At 37.4% G+C, this 17,665-nt stretch overlaps 1 protein-coding gene across 1 annotated transcript; it reads right to left on the bottom strand.

The window, feature by feature from the left end:
- Positions 1-5,033: 5,033 nt before the first annotated feature.
- LOC139984540 (NXPE family member 3-like) lies at positions 5,034-15,267 on the bottom strand. Its single transcript, XM_071998472.1, has 4 exons — positions 15,112-15,267; positions 8,142-8,652; positions 6,669-6,838; positions 5,034-5,850 (listed from the first exon to the last, which is right to left on the bottom strand). Exons 1-4 carry the CDS (start codon positions 15,258-15,260, stop codon positions 5,034-5,036), a joined length of 1,647 nt encoding a protein of 548 aa, XP_071854573.1. The 5' UTR covers positions 15,261-15,267.
- Between the last annotated feature and the right edge of the window lie 2,398 nt (positions 15,268-17,665).

Here is a 17,665-nt window from a genome sequence, read left to right as displayed (position 1 = left end):
GTACCCATTTAACTGGTTCACCTTACATTTAATTACATATATGTTGCTGTTAGATTAACATCGTACATACGCTCATGTGACCACAGCAGTAACACGTGCGCATTGAAGGTCTTGATAACAGAGTGAATTTCACCAATTCACCTTTGAAATATCGGTCATTGGGTCCTTTTTTTCATTTTTTTTTCATGTCATTTATTCACGATTATTATACATGTATACGGTACATCGATTATATTTAGAGTTCCGATAACAACATAGGTATGTCATCTGAATGATACAAAGGAATATTTTTACACAATGCGGAAAATTGAATCTGAAATGAGTATTTCTTATTCTCTTCTGATACCGATACATAAATATACATATCCATAAAATCATACCTTCAGTTGTTACGTTGGAATGCGAGAGTTCTTGATAATTAATTTTTAACGTGACACAAGCCTGGGTTCGTTTCTGGAAGGAACACAGACAAATTGACGAGTCTAGAGAATTTGAATGAGAACGTAAACTATATTGAACAATGGAGTTTGAACCAACAACAACAAGTGGTAATTACAAATATATAGAAAATTACTCACAAACTTAACAAGATAGGATACACTTTAAAACACGCTGGTCTCTTCCAACGGCGATATCCCTCAGCGGTCAAGACCTTGATGACGACGATTCTCGGTCCGTTGTACCGCGAAATTCACTGGTCCTCGACGAAGTTTCTCGCGATCCCAGAAACAGCAGTCACCTTCTTTCCGGCGATGCTCCAAAATAGAAGACGGACTTCCAGCCACAATCGAGTGAAGCACAAGTCGAACTTTTCGCCGACTACATTTTACCTGAGTCAGTCCAAAATCAGCTTTATAGCCACCAACTCCTGGCGTAAAGAACTTCCTCAACGGAGACAGAAATTCTTCACCTTCTCCGAAATAAAGACTGGAAAACTGTAGTTTCACAGCAAAGTCCTCTTCAAACTTCTGAATGGAAGTGTAGAATCAATCTTGGTATCGATATCTGAATCCCTCAGAAACTACTGGCAGTTGAGCACTGACGATATATAGTAGAATGGTATAATATGTGTCGTCGCTTGTAATCGTTCAGAAACTGAGAGACTTTTCGATCTGGGGCCGGTTTTTATACGATTCGCCATGTCAAGAATCATCTGGATCTTTCTCGATACACCTGAGTAACAACTCGACCCAGTTTCTCCGTTCCCGGAAGTCCTTTGCATATCTCGCGAACATTCCAGAGAAACCACAAAGATGCGAGCACAGCGTAAAACGGGATTTCACGTAAGCCGACGGGATACCAAGACCAGCGTGTCATCATAAGGAATATACCAGAACAATCGTGTATTGCTCATTACATAAATAACATTCTGTCACGGTAACCCGACCTAATTTTTTCAAATATTGATTCGTCCCGAACGCCATTTCAAATACTTCCTATATTATAACATTAGGTTTCTCACTAACAGTGACTAGCGTTACGCTACAATGGGCCCTCGTAACACAGTGAATACAAAACTCAGGCGTACACACACCCAAAAATGTACATACACATACAAATACATAGACACATATGCCTACAAACACGAACGTACGTACATAAACACACACACACACATGTATAGCAATGCACAGTGAATAATAAAACAACCAAAAAATCAGAGATTGTCCATGCTTCTACATAAATATAACAGTAAGAAGAGTCTCAAAGTTCATTTATTGAATGAGAAAAACAAGTCCTTAATGCCATGTTTTTTCTACGAGCAGAAGAAAAAATCTCTTTTGAGCAAATAAACTGTCTACCAACAATGTTCTGCTGGCAATCCAAAGGAAATTAGACGTCACATGACAGGACCAGAATAAATGTTCAATAGTGTCCTCTTCAATTTTGCAAAATGTACAGAGCGGGAAGCAACTTTTTGCATGAAATGTAAAAGCCGATTGGTTCCTAAGATGAGGCGTATGAACCTGAATTGGAAATATTGTAGTTTAGCTTCAGAAAGCGTACGGCAAGGCACCTTAAATATAACTAAACAATCGTTCTGAGGGAAGTCAAAAGTATCGCTCTAATTATAGCAGGCTTTTGGCGGGAGTGAAATACAGTCTATAGGGCGAGGAAAGACTACTTGTGACAATTTAGAAATGCTAGACATAAGATAGACAAGGTGATTTTGCTGTTCCTCGACACCGTTTTCTAAACTGACGGAATCTTTCCAGCTTCTATACACACGCGCCCACACATCACTATTTAAAATGTTCCACTGACTAAGGAGTGTCTGTAAACACCTGGCGCGTATGTTAATATCTGATATTATCAGTCAGATAATGACTATTTAATATACACGACTAAACTGCAGTACTGTGTATTATTGCACCACAGTCATACATCATACAGATTCAGTTATGAAGGCTCTGATATAGAATCTGATCATATGCTGAATCGGACAAACAATTAGTTTCGCTTTTGTGTTGAAGCATAACCTTTGTTAAACATCATTGGAACAAAGAAAAGCCAAACAATATGAAAAGTACATATATTTCAGAAGAGCTTTAGAAAGGGAATGATGGCATATACAAAGAGTAATATGCGATAATGATGAAATGACGGGATCGGTTATAAAATGTTTTAATGGTTTTTACATTTCATCATGTTAGATAAAGACATGTTGCGTTCACACATAATACACTAGGACAGATCGATCTATCTACACCAGGGGTTTACGGTAATAAAATGAATGATAGGCCTATTTCAAGTTATAGAGAGTTTCTCTCATCAATCGTTGCATAATTATGTAATATTCATTGTAAGACATTGTAGACATCCTATAACTATACGCGTATGTAAAGCAAGTTGAAAGTCGAAGGTTTACAGTTTTGTTTTAGGCGAAGACTCCCTCACACGACTTCACAAGTTAACCCCTGGTCATTGGTAACTTGTCACAACTACACACCAAAAGTGTGCACAAATCAAAGAATCCCTATTGGGACAAAACAGTGCACCACATCTAGGTGTGCCCTGGAGAAGGGCATGTTATCTAGCAATTCCCCATTTATATACACCTGGGTAAGGAAAGGCAAAGGAGATTAAGTGCCTTACCCAAGGACACAACGCAATGATCTTGGCCAGGACACGAACCTGCAATTCTTAGATTACAAGTCCACTGCCTTAACCACTTGACCACAACGCTCTCGTAATTCAGTAAGTGAATCTGACAATAACAAACAATGAAGATGTGGATCGAACGCGTGTGACGGTGTCTATTACACCACATACTCTCCCCTATTTCATTACTTTCCAACCTCACTGCAATAAAAGAAGACAGATCGAAAAACAAGTATTTATTAGCATATCATTTGCGTTTAGAACCTATTTCTAGTCTAAAAGCCCCAGATAGTCCCTTTTGACAAGTTTTACCCACCCACTTTTTCTAGTTGCAGGTTCTCCACATGCACTCCCCGACATGTTAGCAGGCTTCATAGATCCCGAGGGCCACACATTCTTATTTATAAATTCCCGTATCAGCTCTTTATTCCCTACAATACATAATTATGCTGGAAAGATAACTTCAGTGACGTGCACAGGATTTCCACCCACTGATTAAGTAAGACCATGTAAATTTACCCACCCACTGATTAAGTAAGAGCCTGGACCTTTATCCATCAACTGACTAAGTAAGAGCATGGACCTTTATCCACTCACTGATTAAGTAAGGGCATGGACCTTTATCCACCAACTGACTAAGTAAGAGCATGGACCTTTATCCACCCACTGATTTAACAAGGGCATGGACCTTTATCCACCAACTGACTAAGTAAGAGCATGGACCTTTATCCACCCACTGATTAAACAAGAGCATGGACCTTTATCCACTCACTGACTAAGTAAGAGCATGGACCTTTATCCACTCACTGACTAAGTAAGAGCATGAACCTTTATCCACTCACTGATTAAACAAGAGCATGGACCTTTATCCACTCACTGATTAAACAAGAGCATGGACCTTTATCCACTCACTGACTAAGTAAGATCATGGACCTTTATCCACTCACTGACTAAGTAAGAGCATGGACCTTCATCCACTCTCTGATTAAACAAGAGCATGGACCTTTATCCACTCACTGATTAAGTAGGAGCATGGACCTTTATCCACCAACTGACTAAGTAAGAGCATGGACCTTTATCCACTCACTGATTAAGTAAGGGCATGGACCTTTATCCACCAACTGACTAAGTAAGAGCATGGACCTTTATCCACTCACTGACTAAGTAAGAGCATGGACCTTCCTTTATCCACCCACTGAATAAACAAGAACATGGACCTTTTTCCACCAACTGACTAAGTAAGAGCATGGACCTTTATCCACTCACTGATTAAGTAAGGGCATGGACCTTTATCCACTCACTGATTAAGTAAGGGCATGGACCTTTATCCACCCACTGATTAAACAAGAGCATGGACCTTTATCCACCCACTGACTAAGTAAGAGCATGGACCTTTATACACTCACTGACTAAGTAAGAGCATGGACCTTTATGGAGGAACCAGAGGTGAATCTAGGATTTTTAAATGTGCTTGTGTGGTCCTAGGGGGTTTGAAGACGGATATGATATATGGGGAGGGGTTTGAGGGGATAGTGGGTAGGGGGGGGTGAGGGGTCTAGGATCCTCCCTCAGAATGTATTGAACTTTTAAAATCATGACCCTTATTACGATTGAACTAGGTATATAATTATAGGTAAAAAAGCAGAGTTGCGCTGAAGTTTTTTGTCAAGTTGAGTTGTACACCCGTTCACCCCCTGGGTTGCCACCGTATGACGTCTTTGGGCTCGAGGAGTTGTCTAATACTTCCCCGACAGTGCTTTTGGAAAAAAATGGCGGTGGGAGTCTTTCCCCATGGCTTCCACCCCATCCCCTGTTCACGCCACATGCAGCTTTAACAAAATCTAGATAAACGTAGCTACGTTTCGTCTATACACGTCAAAGAGTTGGGCTGTTTCATTGATTTGTTTTGCATATATAAGTTAAAATTCTGTTTAAAATCTCTTTCTGTCTGGATGAACTTGATCCTTGAAAGGCTGTACTCTAGTTATGTCGAAAGCATCGATAAAACCAACTCTCTTCTCGTCTCGAAATATCTTCCTCAATTCTAGCTCATGTTGAACTATATTCCATTCGCTAGAAACAATAGCAATCCATATGGTGGGATGGTCTTTCGTGTTAGCGCCTTTAATGATGACCTTTGACCTAGGACAACGATCAAGAAACGCAGTCACTGCTTGCTTTATCGCTAATAATCTTCGAACGTAGAATATCTTACCAGTGGCTATAAAATGAGCCCACAGTGACAACACGTAGACGACCTCACAGCCATCCTTCCTAGAATTGATTCGATCTACTATGTATTCTATGTAATCTGTTCTTAAAACTAGACCGGTCCCGGAGCTAGGTAGGCCATGGAAGTGATATTTAATTAAAATCTTATCTTTAACACTCTTCAATTCCACAGGTCCATGTCCTTTAATGGCACCTTCCGGTAATGGAAGTTGAACCAAGTATCTTTTGTAATAGTCTTTGACATACTCAAAGACCTGTCTAATGGTAGAATGGTAGACTATAGTTTTATGTGAAAGACATTTCATCCCTGTATCGACTGAAAAATCGACCACTCTACAATCGTTAGGATACCATTTATTCTGAAAGAAATGGCCACTCGTGTGCATTCCAGCAGGTGTACCATTCATTGCACAGTAGGATAACTCCATTCGGCGTTTATCTTCTATTGGTAGGTTTAGCTTCAAGACATCTTCAACAAGCACCGGCAGATTTGCGGGAATTTTAACCATATGGGATCTGGTGAATCAAACAAATTACTAAGTCACTCTAAAAGAGATGAATTTCTTCTTATTCTTCTAGTATAACTGTTTTTAAATGGTAATCTATCCACAGTTTAGCTCAAGTTTTAATTTTTTCCACCGTTTCTTTGTTAGTCTGGTACACCCTTCCAAACAAATATTGGATTGAGTTGTATTCGACCCTAGATGCAATTGCCAATTCATATTTGTTTATAACATCATTTTGGATTAGGATTTGTCGACGTGATCAAATATTTCAGGTTCCAATATTCTTGATTATTTGAGTTTTTAGTAGCAGTTAATCAGAATTCCCAAAAAGACACGATATATAAGGACTTAATAGCCGTTATCAAATTGTAATTATAAACGTTAAAATGAGTTTTATGTAAAGTCTTCTTTTATGGGTTTTCTTGTCAGTCTATTTCGATCATACGGTTAACGACTTCACGTAGATCTTCTTCGCCGAATGTAATTACCTTTCCATTGATATGTCAAGTAAGTTAAGTTAAAAGATTAACATAATTTGTAAAATATATAAACAATACCATTAAAAAAAAATGCGACCATTTGAAGTAAAATCAAAAGGAAAGAGATTCAGATAAAATAAAAGAATCGTGTAGTTCATTTAAGATGAACTATAGACACCGAGGATTTCTTTACATGTGATGCTTTCTCGTGAACAAGAATTAAAAAACAATCGAACAAGAACACAACCGTGGAAGTTGAACGTTGAAATAAAATAAATGGTTTGTCCCCCAAACCCCCTCCCTTTAAAAATCTTATTTGAGGTAGTGTTCTGAATGAAAATGCACTTACTTCATTAAAAGCGACTTAGAAAGCGGTGATAAGTTTTCCTCTAATTTTAAGAAAGTACCTTTGTACATTTTATGATACTTCCAATCTTTGCATTTCAGTCTAGGGTCCTTAGGTTTCTGACAGTACCATGGTCCATGGGTTCGAGGGTTACTTAAGTTGCAAAATGGCCACTGTGAAAGAAAAAGATAAATATTACACAAGGTCAACTTATTGAAAAGAAAACTCATTTAATAAAGCTTTTCCAAGAATATAGTAGCTATGTTGATGTCCAAATAACTCCTAAATGCTAAACCAATGCAGATCTGCCGCAAACAATTCTGAGTTGGAGAGCGCACAAAGAATGTACAGGTAGGAACCAAGAATTCTTAAAGGGGCACAATACTCGTGTGTTGTGTACTCTTAGGTTATTGTACACGTGGTGATTGTACAGAGGGGAGCCAAACAGTCCTACAGGTTTGATTTCATATGACCAAGTTTGGAAACTGAACGCCAGAACAACGCTCAATTCAAACCCCAAGACAAAGCTGCAGTCAATATACATCAAGATTCATGAAATATTTTTATAGGAATCACGTGATCTTTTTATTTTGATGCCCATCGCTGCATGGTCTTATTCAGGACCGTCGAAAGGATGTTGTGTGTGTGTGTGAGAGTGTGTGTGCAAAGTAAGGCAGTTACTATCATATGTTGAAGATATAATCGAATCAATTTACAGAAAGTGTTGACGTTTGGATATAATTTAGTTTTCATATACTTTGTCACATATCTGGGGGTTGATGATGGTAATAAATGATGACCCCATGGAAAATATTTATATGGAAACCATGGAAATCTTATTCCAGGTAGTGGACATGTTAAGAGAGTTACAAGTTTTAGACGCTGTACGTTTGTTGTACAAAACGTGAGGGAGGACTAACTTTCAGAATAAGATGGACTACATTTTCAATGGTCTGCAAACTACCATCTAATCAAAGTTGACTTTATGTTGTTTTAGATGAAGATGTACATTCCGCTTGTTTTTTTTTACTTCAATTACAACTGTATAATTATCACTGCAAAAAGCCATGCGCACAAATTTACTAAGATGGTAGAAAGCTAGGTTGGGCGTGAGGGGGGGGGGGGGGAGAGACCGGTTCAAATAAAAATAGAAACCTGCAACAAAGGGACAGGGGCAGCTCCATGAGCTAATGAAAAAGTAGACGTGGTCCTAAATTCGTTGAAGCCAACAAACTTAGGGATTCGCCGGTTGATCCTCCTCAGGGGATAAACAAAAAACATTTAGAGCCATTTTTTACACTAGAAATAGGGCTATAATTTGATCTTAACGTTTGTTCGTATTTTCTTAGGAGCTTTAAAACCACACAATTGAACATTTTCCTCCGACTAATTTTCCTAGTGGGTCGTGTCTCCGGAGCCCTTTGCGAAAGCCACTTACTGTAGATAGTAACAAAAAGAAAAACCACGACGACTTACCTCAAGTTCTGCGTACCTACAGATAACATCCTCAGTTACATTTCCTGCTACGAACTGGCCTACAAAGGTAACATTCAATCCGACCTTCCCAGACAAAGTGAGAGTCATCTGCGGAAGTAGTTCAACAGGATGAATGAGTGTTACAGAAATATTGACCTTACCACTCCACCGCAGAGTGAAATATACAAAGTATGTCCCATTCTGAAAATCGGTCATTTCATCTTCTCTTGAAGCCGAGTAAGGATTCATACTGAATATCTTAAACCTGAAAAAGTCTCCGCCATACAGTTTTGGTTCATTTCTCCAGTCTCTTGCCTGTATTTTGATCACGAGTTTGTCGTTTATGTGATAAACAGTTTTCCTTTCCATAACATTAACAGTGGTAAAGTAAGGGCTCGTCGTTTGATCAAACTTGACATTAGGTAGAACTTGCTTGTCCACATCTCCTCCAAGAACTTGCTGATGGGTACAGTTATCGCTGGAGCGCCACGGCGGAGTGCATGGATGTACACTGTCGGAAATCAGTAAAGATGATATAGACAATTTTGACGTCAGGTGTGAACTGACACTACTTCGGCTTTCGTCCTACGATTAAATTGCTGGTTCAGTATACCGTGTGTGTACAGCAATAAAATAAGTCCGAGGAATACTGCAATAAGAGAAAAGCTGGATCTCCATAGGTGCATTTTGTTCAGTATGGATGTGCATGGATGGATGTAAGCAAAGCATGGAAATAAAGCATTAAATGGGTGGATCTGTAAAGAGTTACATGTTTTCTTTAGTGCGCAATCGCACGGAGTGCTGACGGTTTTATCGCATCCCTATCAACGTAATTTATATATGAATGATTTATTGTAGTCAGTTGGCTGTTACTGCATATTATTGCTCTTATGGTTGCCATGGAAATGCATGGCGTGGAAAATGTAATGTTACAAGGTTGTCCATCATTCCCATGTAGGAAATGGGCCGGTAGGGGCTTCCATTTAGGGGTCATGTGAGGAAAGGTTTTCGTTCTTTTTTCTCTGTGTGTATGTGCGGAAGTGCTTAAAAATGTGTTTCGGAAAGTCTCATAACTGTAAGGCAATGGACTTCAAATATAGTGGGTCTATGCCAGGACATGATATGTATTACCCCCGTGACTAACGACGTAATAGGATCACAGGTCAAATAACCCAAAACTAAAGGTGGTCAAAAGCTTCAAAATCATGTAGGACATACGACACTTCAAGTTTACAGCGACTATATTAATGTAAAAACGTAAACATTTCGTGATCAAGAAAGGTCAATAGTCAAACTTGACCAAATTTGTGCAAAAAACGTTTGTCGTAAACTCTTCCTTAATCGTATGGCCGATGTATTTCAAACTTCGGAGAAAAAAAACCTGACTGTAATATTTTACCCAACTAGCGATGAAGGTGGGTACCCCCTATTCCAATCCCCCCCCCCTCCACGTTGTACATACCACTGATAATGTTTCTTCGTTGGTTGCCGTATTGTTGTTGTTGCGCTCACTACAGATCAGCAGGCTAGAGAGCACACACGAGCGTCATATGTTAACGTTATGTAATCATTAATATAAATGTGAGGTATATCCATTAGGCAGACCGCCCTCGACATCATGGCTATTAATTAACGACAGTTATCATCACCATCACAGCTGCCATGTCCTTAACTTTCACGGATCAGCACACAACGTGCTGTCAAACAAGAGTTTGATCGAATGGGGCGTATATACGTAATACAAAGAGAAGTCTTGTTAAATCCCTAGTATGAACAGCCTAGTGTAACTTTTTTTCGGCCATCGGCTTCGTTTGTTGGGATTATAGTCGCCTGGGCAGCTCTGTGTTCCAAACTGTTGGTATTTGCTATAGGGTATATATGGGTACACGTTGTTAGTCCGACACGTTTTCAGTCCGAAAATAAAATACACGTTCTCAGTCCGAAAAAACGAGTTTTCAGTCCGACACGTTTTTAGTCCGAAAATAAAATACACGTTCTCAGTCCGAAAAAACGAGTTTTCAGTCCGACACGTTTTCAGTCCGAAAATAAAATACACGTTCTCAGTCCGAAAAAACGAGTTTTCAGTCCGACACGTTTTCAGTCCGAAAATAAAATACACGTTTTCAGTCCGAAAATAAAATACACGTTTTCAGTCCGAAAATAAAATACACGTTTTCAGTCCGAAAATAAAATACACGTTTTCAGTCCGAAAAAAACGAGTTTTCAGTCCGACACGTTCTCAGTCCGAAAATAAAATCCACGTTCTCATAAAATCCACGTTCTCAGTCGGAGCTTAAATATATTCTGTTCATTATATATATAGGCCTATATATTATTAGATTATCATATATATATATATATATATATATATATATATATATATATATATATATATATTTATATATATTTATTTATATATATATATATATATATATTTATATATGTTGTTTCGGATAGAATAAGCTGAGGAAAAGGTGAAGAAAGTGTTTTCCCTCAAGGCAGTATGCTGTTTGCTAATTAATTTTTATACTCATATCCAGGTCTCGCATAAACCCCATGGGAGTCCGTGCACGGAGGGGGGGGGGAGGGGTAACCATTCCCTACATGCGCATGTATACGTTACGTTCGATTTATATCTGTAAATCTGTAAATGTTTACCTGCATCTCATAAAATTTGATACGCTGTTCTTTATATGTAGGTAACATTGAAAACGATATAATTAACATAAATGTTCAGTGACGGGGTACAATATTGAAAATAAATCTTTATTTGCACATAATAAATTATGTTCGTTACAAGTATATGAGGACGCGATAACTTTTAATAATATTTTAATATCTACTTCTTTCTTTTTCTTTCTGGAATACACACGTCTACGCGGAAATATTATATTAAAAACTGAAATAATTAGTCATATGATACAAACCATTTAGACACTTTCAAAATTAATCATCAAAAAAGATGATATGTTTCTAAAAGATCTCTCTACATTTTCCTTCAAAATTGGCTTTGTATACCGTATATAGGCCATACTGAACCTTGCTCATTTTTATTAATAATAGGCATATATGCAAAGCAGTGATAAAGCCATATGACGATAAAAAATATCAATATGGAAACTTTATAAAAAAATTCTAAGAATAGATATATTTACATCAAAGTATATTTACAATGCTTGTGGTGATAATAATAATAATAAAAAAATTGTAACAATCTAAAGAGACAGCAGAAAACCTCCCCGTTTATATCGCGTATTATGTTGAGTTTATATATTGCCTGTTGAATCACTTGAATGGCCAATATATATGAACATTTTTGTCTCAATAGATACATCTTACTGAGAGTACAAAGGCCGCACACATGAGTTGGAATTGGTTATCTCTAAACGCCATAAAAGACAATTAAAATGAACAACAAAGGGTTTCTTATCGTCATGTGTTTCTTTAAACTGATCATTGTGTACAAATTATCAATCTTGATAGAAGCAACCACGGCTTCAAAATTCTACATTATTAAAAAAAAAAAGTCGCTCGCTTCAAGATTATTACTACCTCATAAAAAAATCATAGCCCGAGTTTAATTCATTTTGTGCGATTACTGATTTTTAATTGTTCCTCTTGTAAACATATAAGACGAAATGAACCATAATCCTCGGCTCCTCGGTCGAAGAGTCTTGTCAAGTCAAACTTAACGTTACGTTAATAAATGAATCAATTATTGCTCGCCAGTGTTTAACGACAAGGCTTTCTTATAGCCTTTTCTGAATTGCATACAAGATGACGGTTGTATTATTGCTTATACGTATTGTAGAAGATGTAGAAAGAAAAGTATCGTATATGAACAAGATTATCGAGTTCGAGGGCGAGGGGGATATAAGAGGGTGAGAAGAGGGTGAGGGGTGTAAGAGGGGAGAAGGGGGTGAGGGGGTGCACGAGGCCGAGAAGGGGTGAGGGAGTGTCCAAAGTTACATCAGTTAAATGTTTGCTTTATAATCATTGCATTTAGAGGTCTTTATGATCACATTTTCAAACGGTCACGCCCCACCCTCCACCGTATAATAATAATAATAATAATAATATCCCTGCTCATAGTATCCCTGCTCCTAGTAGAATGTGTCCAATTGTAAAAATAACAATTTACCAAGTTTGACGTCAGGTCTACGAGTCTATGTGTGAGTCTGAAGGTTCAGTGTATGGATGGGGGGGGGGGGACTTCCAAGGGCAGTGGTACACTTAACTTTGGTATGAAGGGGAAAAACACAAAATCACCTAAAACTGCCCCAACAAAGTGGACCTTCTGTGCATTTTGTACTACATATTCAAGTATTTGAATGTTGTTTTATTAAATTGCAAAAATTGCACACAAATATATATATATATATATATATATATATATATTTATATATATACACACATATATATATATATATGTATACATATATATATAAACACACACATATATATATATATATATATACACACACACACATATATATTTATATATATATATATATATACACATATATATATATATACACACACATATATATATATATATATATATATATACACACACACATATATATATATATATATATGACTCATAATTGACAAATAAGGAGTAAAGTTTTAGAAAATATATTGAGACCTTCGTCAGCAATACTTGGCAGTCGAATGAAAAGTACAAAATGTAACACAATGAAAGTATGACGCTAGGTAAGTGTAAATTGCATTGATGGAATTAGAACCAAATAAACCATGACTATACAGGAAGCGGATTAAGGAGCAAAGAACGGATTACATATGTTTGTAACTGATAGTTGGGTTGAGGCCGGTGATGTGAGACATAATACGAAAGATTCAATCGATTTCTTTACTATCAGTTCGGGCTGTCACCGTTTATTGGTGGTATTATGGCATTAAAACTGCATGCTTTCATTCTCCAACTGAAAACTTGTATCTCATTTCGGACTGAAAACGTGTATTTCATTTTCGGACTGAAAACGTGTATTTTATTTTCGGACTGAAAACTTGTCGGACTGAAAACTTGTCGGACTGAGGGGTGTACCCCGTATATATGACAATAAGGTCGCGTTTACCCCCGAAAATACAGAACTGGTAGAGCTATATATTAACCCATTAACGAGTAAATTTATACTTCAGTTACAGCAAGACTGGGTGATTATAACCCCAGGTAGGAATTTTAAACTAATTATAAGTGAAGTCCAAAACCAACCCCATGAATGGTAAAATTAGCCATTATTTGTGTGATTCTATCCTGTTATGATTGAGAGTGCTATAGACTTGACCAAGTACAAGTCAAGTGTACACAAAATAAACGACGAGGAATGCAAACTTTAAACTGAATAGGACAAAAAGTCAGTTAAACCAAACTCAGTTAAAACTAATTGGAGACATCTACTCGAGTAAAGGAATAGGCCAGACCCAGACAAAGTTGCTGCCTTTCTCAATACGCAGCTCTCTAGTATCCCAAAGACCTCCAAAGGCTACTTGGACTGGTGAAATATTGAGACAAATTTATATCTGACTGAGCCTTTATAAGAAGCATACTAAAAAAAGCAAATTGAGTAGAACTGGACAACTATTCAAGAACAAGGGTCAACGGGCTTCTTTCAACAGATCCTGTACAAAAGTTAAATGACCCTTACAAATAAGTAACAATCTCTGCTGATGCATCATTTCAGGGTTAAGGGCAGTGTTACTGCATAAATATGCATTTAGAGCAATGACAGTAGCTGAAACGAAATATACGCTCAAATAAAGTAAATAAAAAGGGTTCCTGGCTATGACGTATGCTTGTGAACGTTTTCACTAATGTGTATGTGGTCCAAAGGTCAGTGTTGAGACGGATCATAAAGCATTGATTCCGATCTTTTCAATAGAGCCATTTTGGAATGTAAGAGATGAACGTAGTGTTGTAAGCGGGGTATTATTCAATGGCAAAAGAATCGTTGTTCCTAAATCACTCCGTAAATTAATATTTTGCAAGCCAGGACATTGAGAAATGCAGGTCTCGAGCACGTGAAGCCCTGTATTGGCCTGGCATGGGCCAAGACAAATAGCTTCAATGGAAAGGAAATGTGATACACGCCAGTGATTCAGAAACAAACAAAAAGTAGAACCACTTTTGCCACATGAAGTCACAGAGAGACCGTGGCAAAACGTTGGTGCAAGTTAGTTTACTTGGGAAAGCAAAGAGTATCTATACTAGTGTCTGAATATCATTCATACTACCCAGAGGTTATCAGTCTGACAGCAACCTCTAGAAGTGCGGTTGTAGCCAAACTCAAGAGCATTTTTGGTCGACATGGTATCACAGAGATTCTATTTAGTGATAATACTCGCCAGTTGAAACGAAAGGTATTTGAGAAGTTCACTGAGGAATGGGACTTTCAACATTAAACTTCTAGTCAAAATTATGGCTTCATTGAAACTATTAGGATCAGAACACAACATATAACATATGCGACGTAATAAGATTAATAAAGATAAAAAGCTAAAAGCAAAATAACTATTCTAAGTTAGTGTGTGTGTGACGACTTCCATCGACAGTGACGACACGCATCATAGTATTCATATAACCAAATTTTGAGATTTGCCCTGTTGTCCTCATAAATCAATGGAATGGAGCTTTTTGACCGAGTTAGGACTGTTTAGGCACTCAATGATAACAGCAATTCATTGACATGCAGAATGTAACTACCATCGACCCACATATTACGTGCTAAATGGCAATGAGGTTTTTTGTTCTTGAACAGAATAGAAATCACGCCTCAGTTACACCTCGATCTGTTGAATAGGCGCAAAGTTAAACAGTCACGTTATTGTATTCTCATGCTCGATTAATAATGCCACCTTTTGGTATCACAGTGAGGTGAGCTCTGAATTGTGCTAACAAGAGTTTTACTCTGACTGACGTTTTCATATTAATTTCATGAAAATGGCTCACCTTTCTGTAGCCACTTTGTGCGTTCTCCGTTGTATTGTATAATCAAACGACACTGTCGCTGGTCTAATAGCAGGCAACATTAAATGGTCAGTTTCGAAAAGGCCATTCCATTCCAGCAGTATGATAATAAAACTGATTGTCATAGCCATTACTAGTAACACAAGCTGTTTGGTGTTACAAAATACATGTGCCAGTTATTCGAAAATGATCACCTCCTCTAGCTAAATTGTTTACAATAATTAGGATATATATGACTATGTTTATCAACATTTTTGATTACCGTACATATCCGACCACGTAGAATGCCAACAATCATGTCCTACTAAATAGGTGAGGCTTCATAGTAAATATTGAAACAAAAATAAAATAGCAGATTTCAGCAACTTTAGCACATTAATATGTTTGCTTGCTAGAGATAGTGCCTTACAGCGCTTCTATAATAGGTGTTTATGTGGTAGACGGAGGATCGGGACGACGGATGGAGGGGAAAGGGGCTGTCGGATACCGACCAAAACATCGAAGCGTCCAAACAATATCCAAGGACTGGTTATTTTTATTATTATTATTATTATTATTATTATTAACCAACATTTAGAACGCTATTCACACAAAAAGGGTTTACCACAGCGTACAACCTATCCCTGGTCATTGGTAACTTGTCACACCTACACACCAAAGTTTGCACGATTCGATCAATTTCTCCTGGGGCACCACAGTGCACCACAAGCATGGGTTCCCCCGGGCGACTTTCCATAGGGTGCAGCCACAAACCAGTGCACGCAACTATATCCACAAGTTAACTCGCAAGTCTGATTTTATACACCTGCGTGAAGAGAGGCAACGGAGATAAAGTGCATTGTCCAAGGACACAACGCAATGATCTGGCCAGGGCTAGGACCTGTAATCCTTAGATCGCAAGTCCACTGCCTTAACCACTTGAACAAAACGCCCGCACAACGCCCGCATATATATATATATATATATATATATATATATATATATATATATATATATATATATATATATATATATATATATATATATATATATATATATATATATATATATATATATATATATATATATATATATTACTATACGATCCTCACAATCATATCACTGACTCAACTTTCACTCGTCCAACTGTACGAAAATCGAGAATCATTTATAATCGCTCGGAAGCAATTTGTCTGGCGTGCACGATCTGTGGTATTCCTTATTTTATGTTTAATTTTGCTTGGGTTATGAACGTTGCACCAATGTCAAATATACTGTATTCATCGTTGAGATAACAATGGCTATGTATCGTCACCACGGAAATATGTTTCGACCAAAATGGAATATATTATATTCGTCGCACAAGTGTACATTATTTTGGACTGTACCATTCGATAATAGGTAAGCATAGGTTAGGGATTTCAGTCGTTTCCTCAAACGGATTTAAATCATGGTTTGTACGGTATTAAGATATATATTGCCTCCGTATGTATTTTTGCGTTAAAACCCTAGTTGATTGAAACAATATTATTTTATATTGCAGTGTAAATGGTACGAAAATATAAAATAAATCGTTTCAGTTGTCTCCGATTCTCAAAATCCGATACCAAAAGGTAAAAAGAAAGAAAAAGGAAAAAAGAAAAGAAAAAGAAGTTGCTATTACTCTTACAATAGCAATTACCCTTTATTTCTCTTAGCTGTTGGCGGCTTTGCTCCTGACGAGCATTACTCTAGCCTAACTTAAAACTACTTTTATCTGGCTGAGTAATACCTAGTGACATATTTGAAGGTCACATACTTTTACATGAAACTTTGGAAGGTACTAGCATAGTTTATACAATAAGTAGTTACTTTGCTAAAAGGACGAGGGGAAGGAGGTGGGGCTTTTAGACCAAGTTACTAGACAATGTGTATAGCAACCTTCAGATTTGACAGAACCTTGGATGTTTTCTTCCACAGGCTAAGAAGTTCGGGATCATGGGGAAGTTATACCAGACCTTTTGGAAAAATAAACCAAGTCAGAATATGGACATACAAACCAAATGAACATCACCAAACTGATACACCCTCAGCCCTGGTTTCCATACATTGGGATTGTTAACCCATAAGGTTGCTTGACATAAGAAAGGAGAAGTCACTTGCTGTTCCAAAACGGAAGTTGCAAGCCACTCAAAGCATCCATATCCATATCAAACGTTTGATTAATCCATGATAATGTGTCTCATTAAGTTTGTAAGGAAAGAATTATAACAAGGGCGGGGTCTTTTCAAGTGCGTTTAATACTGTCTTGCCAAATCAATTAATGAAGGATCTTCAAAGTAATCAAAGTATCAAAGTATCAAAAGTAACATGTCTTTTTATTGGCTGACACATTTTTTTCAAGGATGGTCCAGACAAGTAAAGCTGGATAAAGGGTTATCGGAAATATCGGAAATAAAGGTTGGTGTGCCTTGGGGGTAGGGGTCCATTATATGCAATTCTATTTACTATATATACTTATGAAATTAGGTTAAACTCACACATTTCTGTTACAAAATATGCCGATGATACTGCTATA

The sequence above is a fragment of the Apostichopus japonicus genome, chromosome 17 (assembly GCF_037975245.1).
Source record: "Apostichopus japonicus isolate 1M-3 chromosome 17, ASM3797524v1, whole genome shotgun sequence".
In the NCBI taxonomy this organism is placed as follows: domain Eukaryota; kingdom Metazoa; phylum Echinodermata; class Holothuroidea; order Aspidochirotida; family Stichopodidae; genus Apostichopus; species Apostichopus japonicus.
Note: the sequence above shows the minus strand (reverse complement) of the source record. Positions and strands in the feature narration are given on the sequence as shown.

Excerpts from the sequence above, each read along its gene's own strand:
- LOC139984540 (XM_071998472.1), bottom strand. The coding sequence starts at position 15,260 with ATGGCTATGACAATCAGTTTTATTATCATACTGCTGGAATGGAATGGC. Across the intron at positions 8,653-15,111 it reads CACAAAGTGGCTACAGAAAG|TGTACATCCATGCACTCCGC; the intron begins GTGAGCCATTTT and ends GATTTCCGACAG. Across the intron at positions 5,851-6,668 it reads TCTAAGTCGCTTTTAATGAA|ATCCCATATGGTTAAAATTC; the intron begins GTAAGTGCATTT and ends TTGATTCACCAG.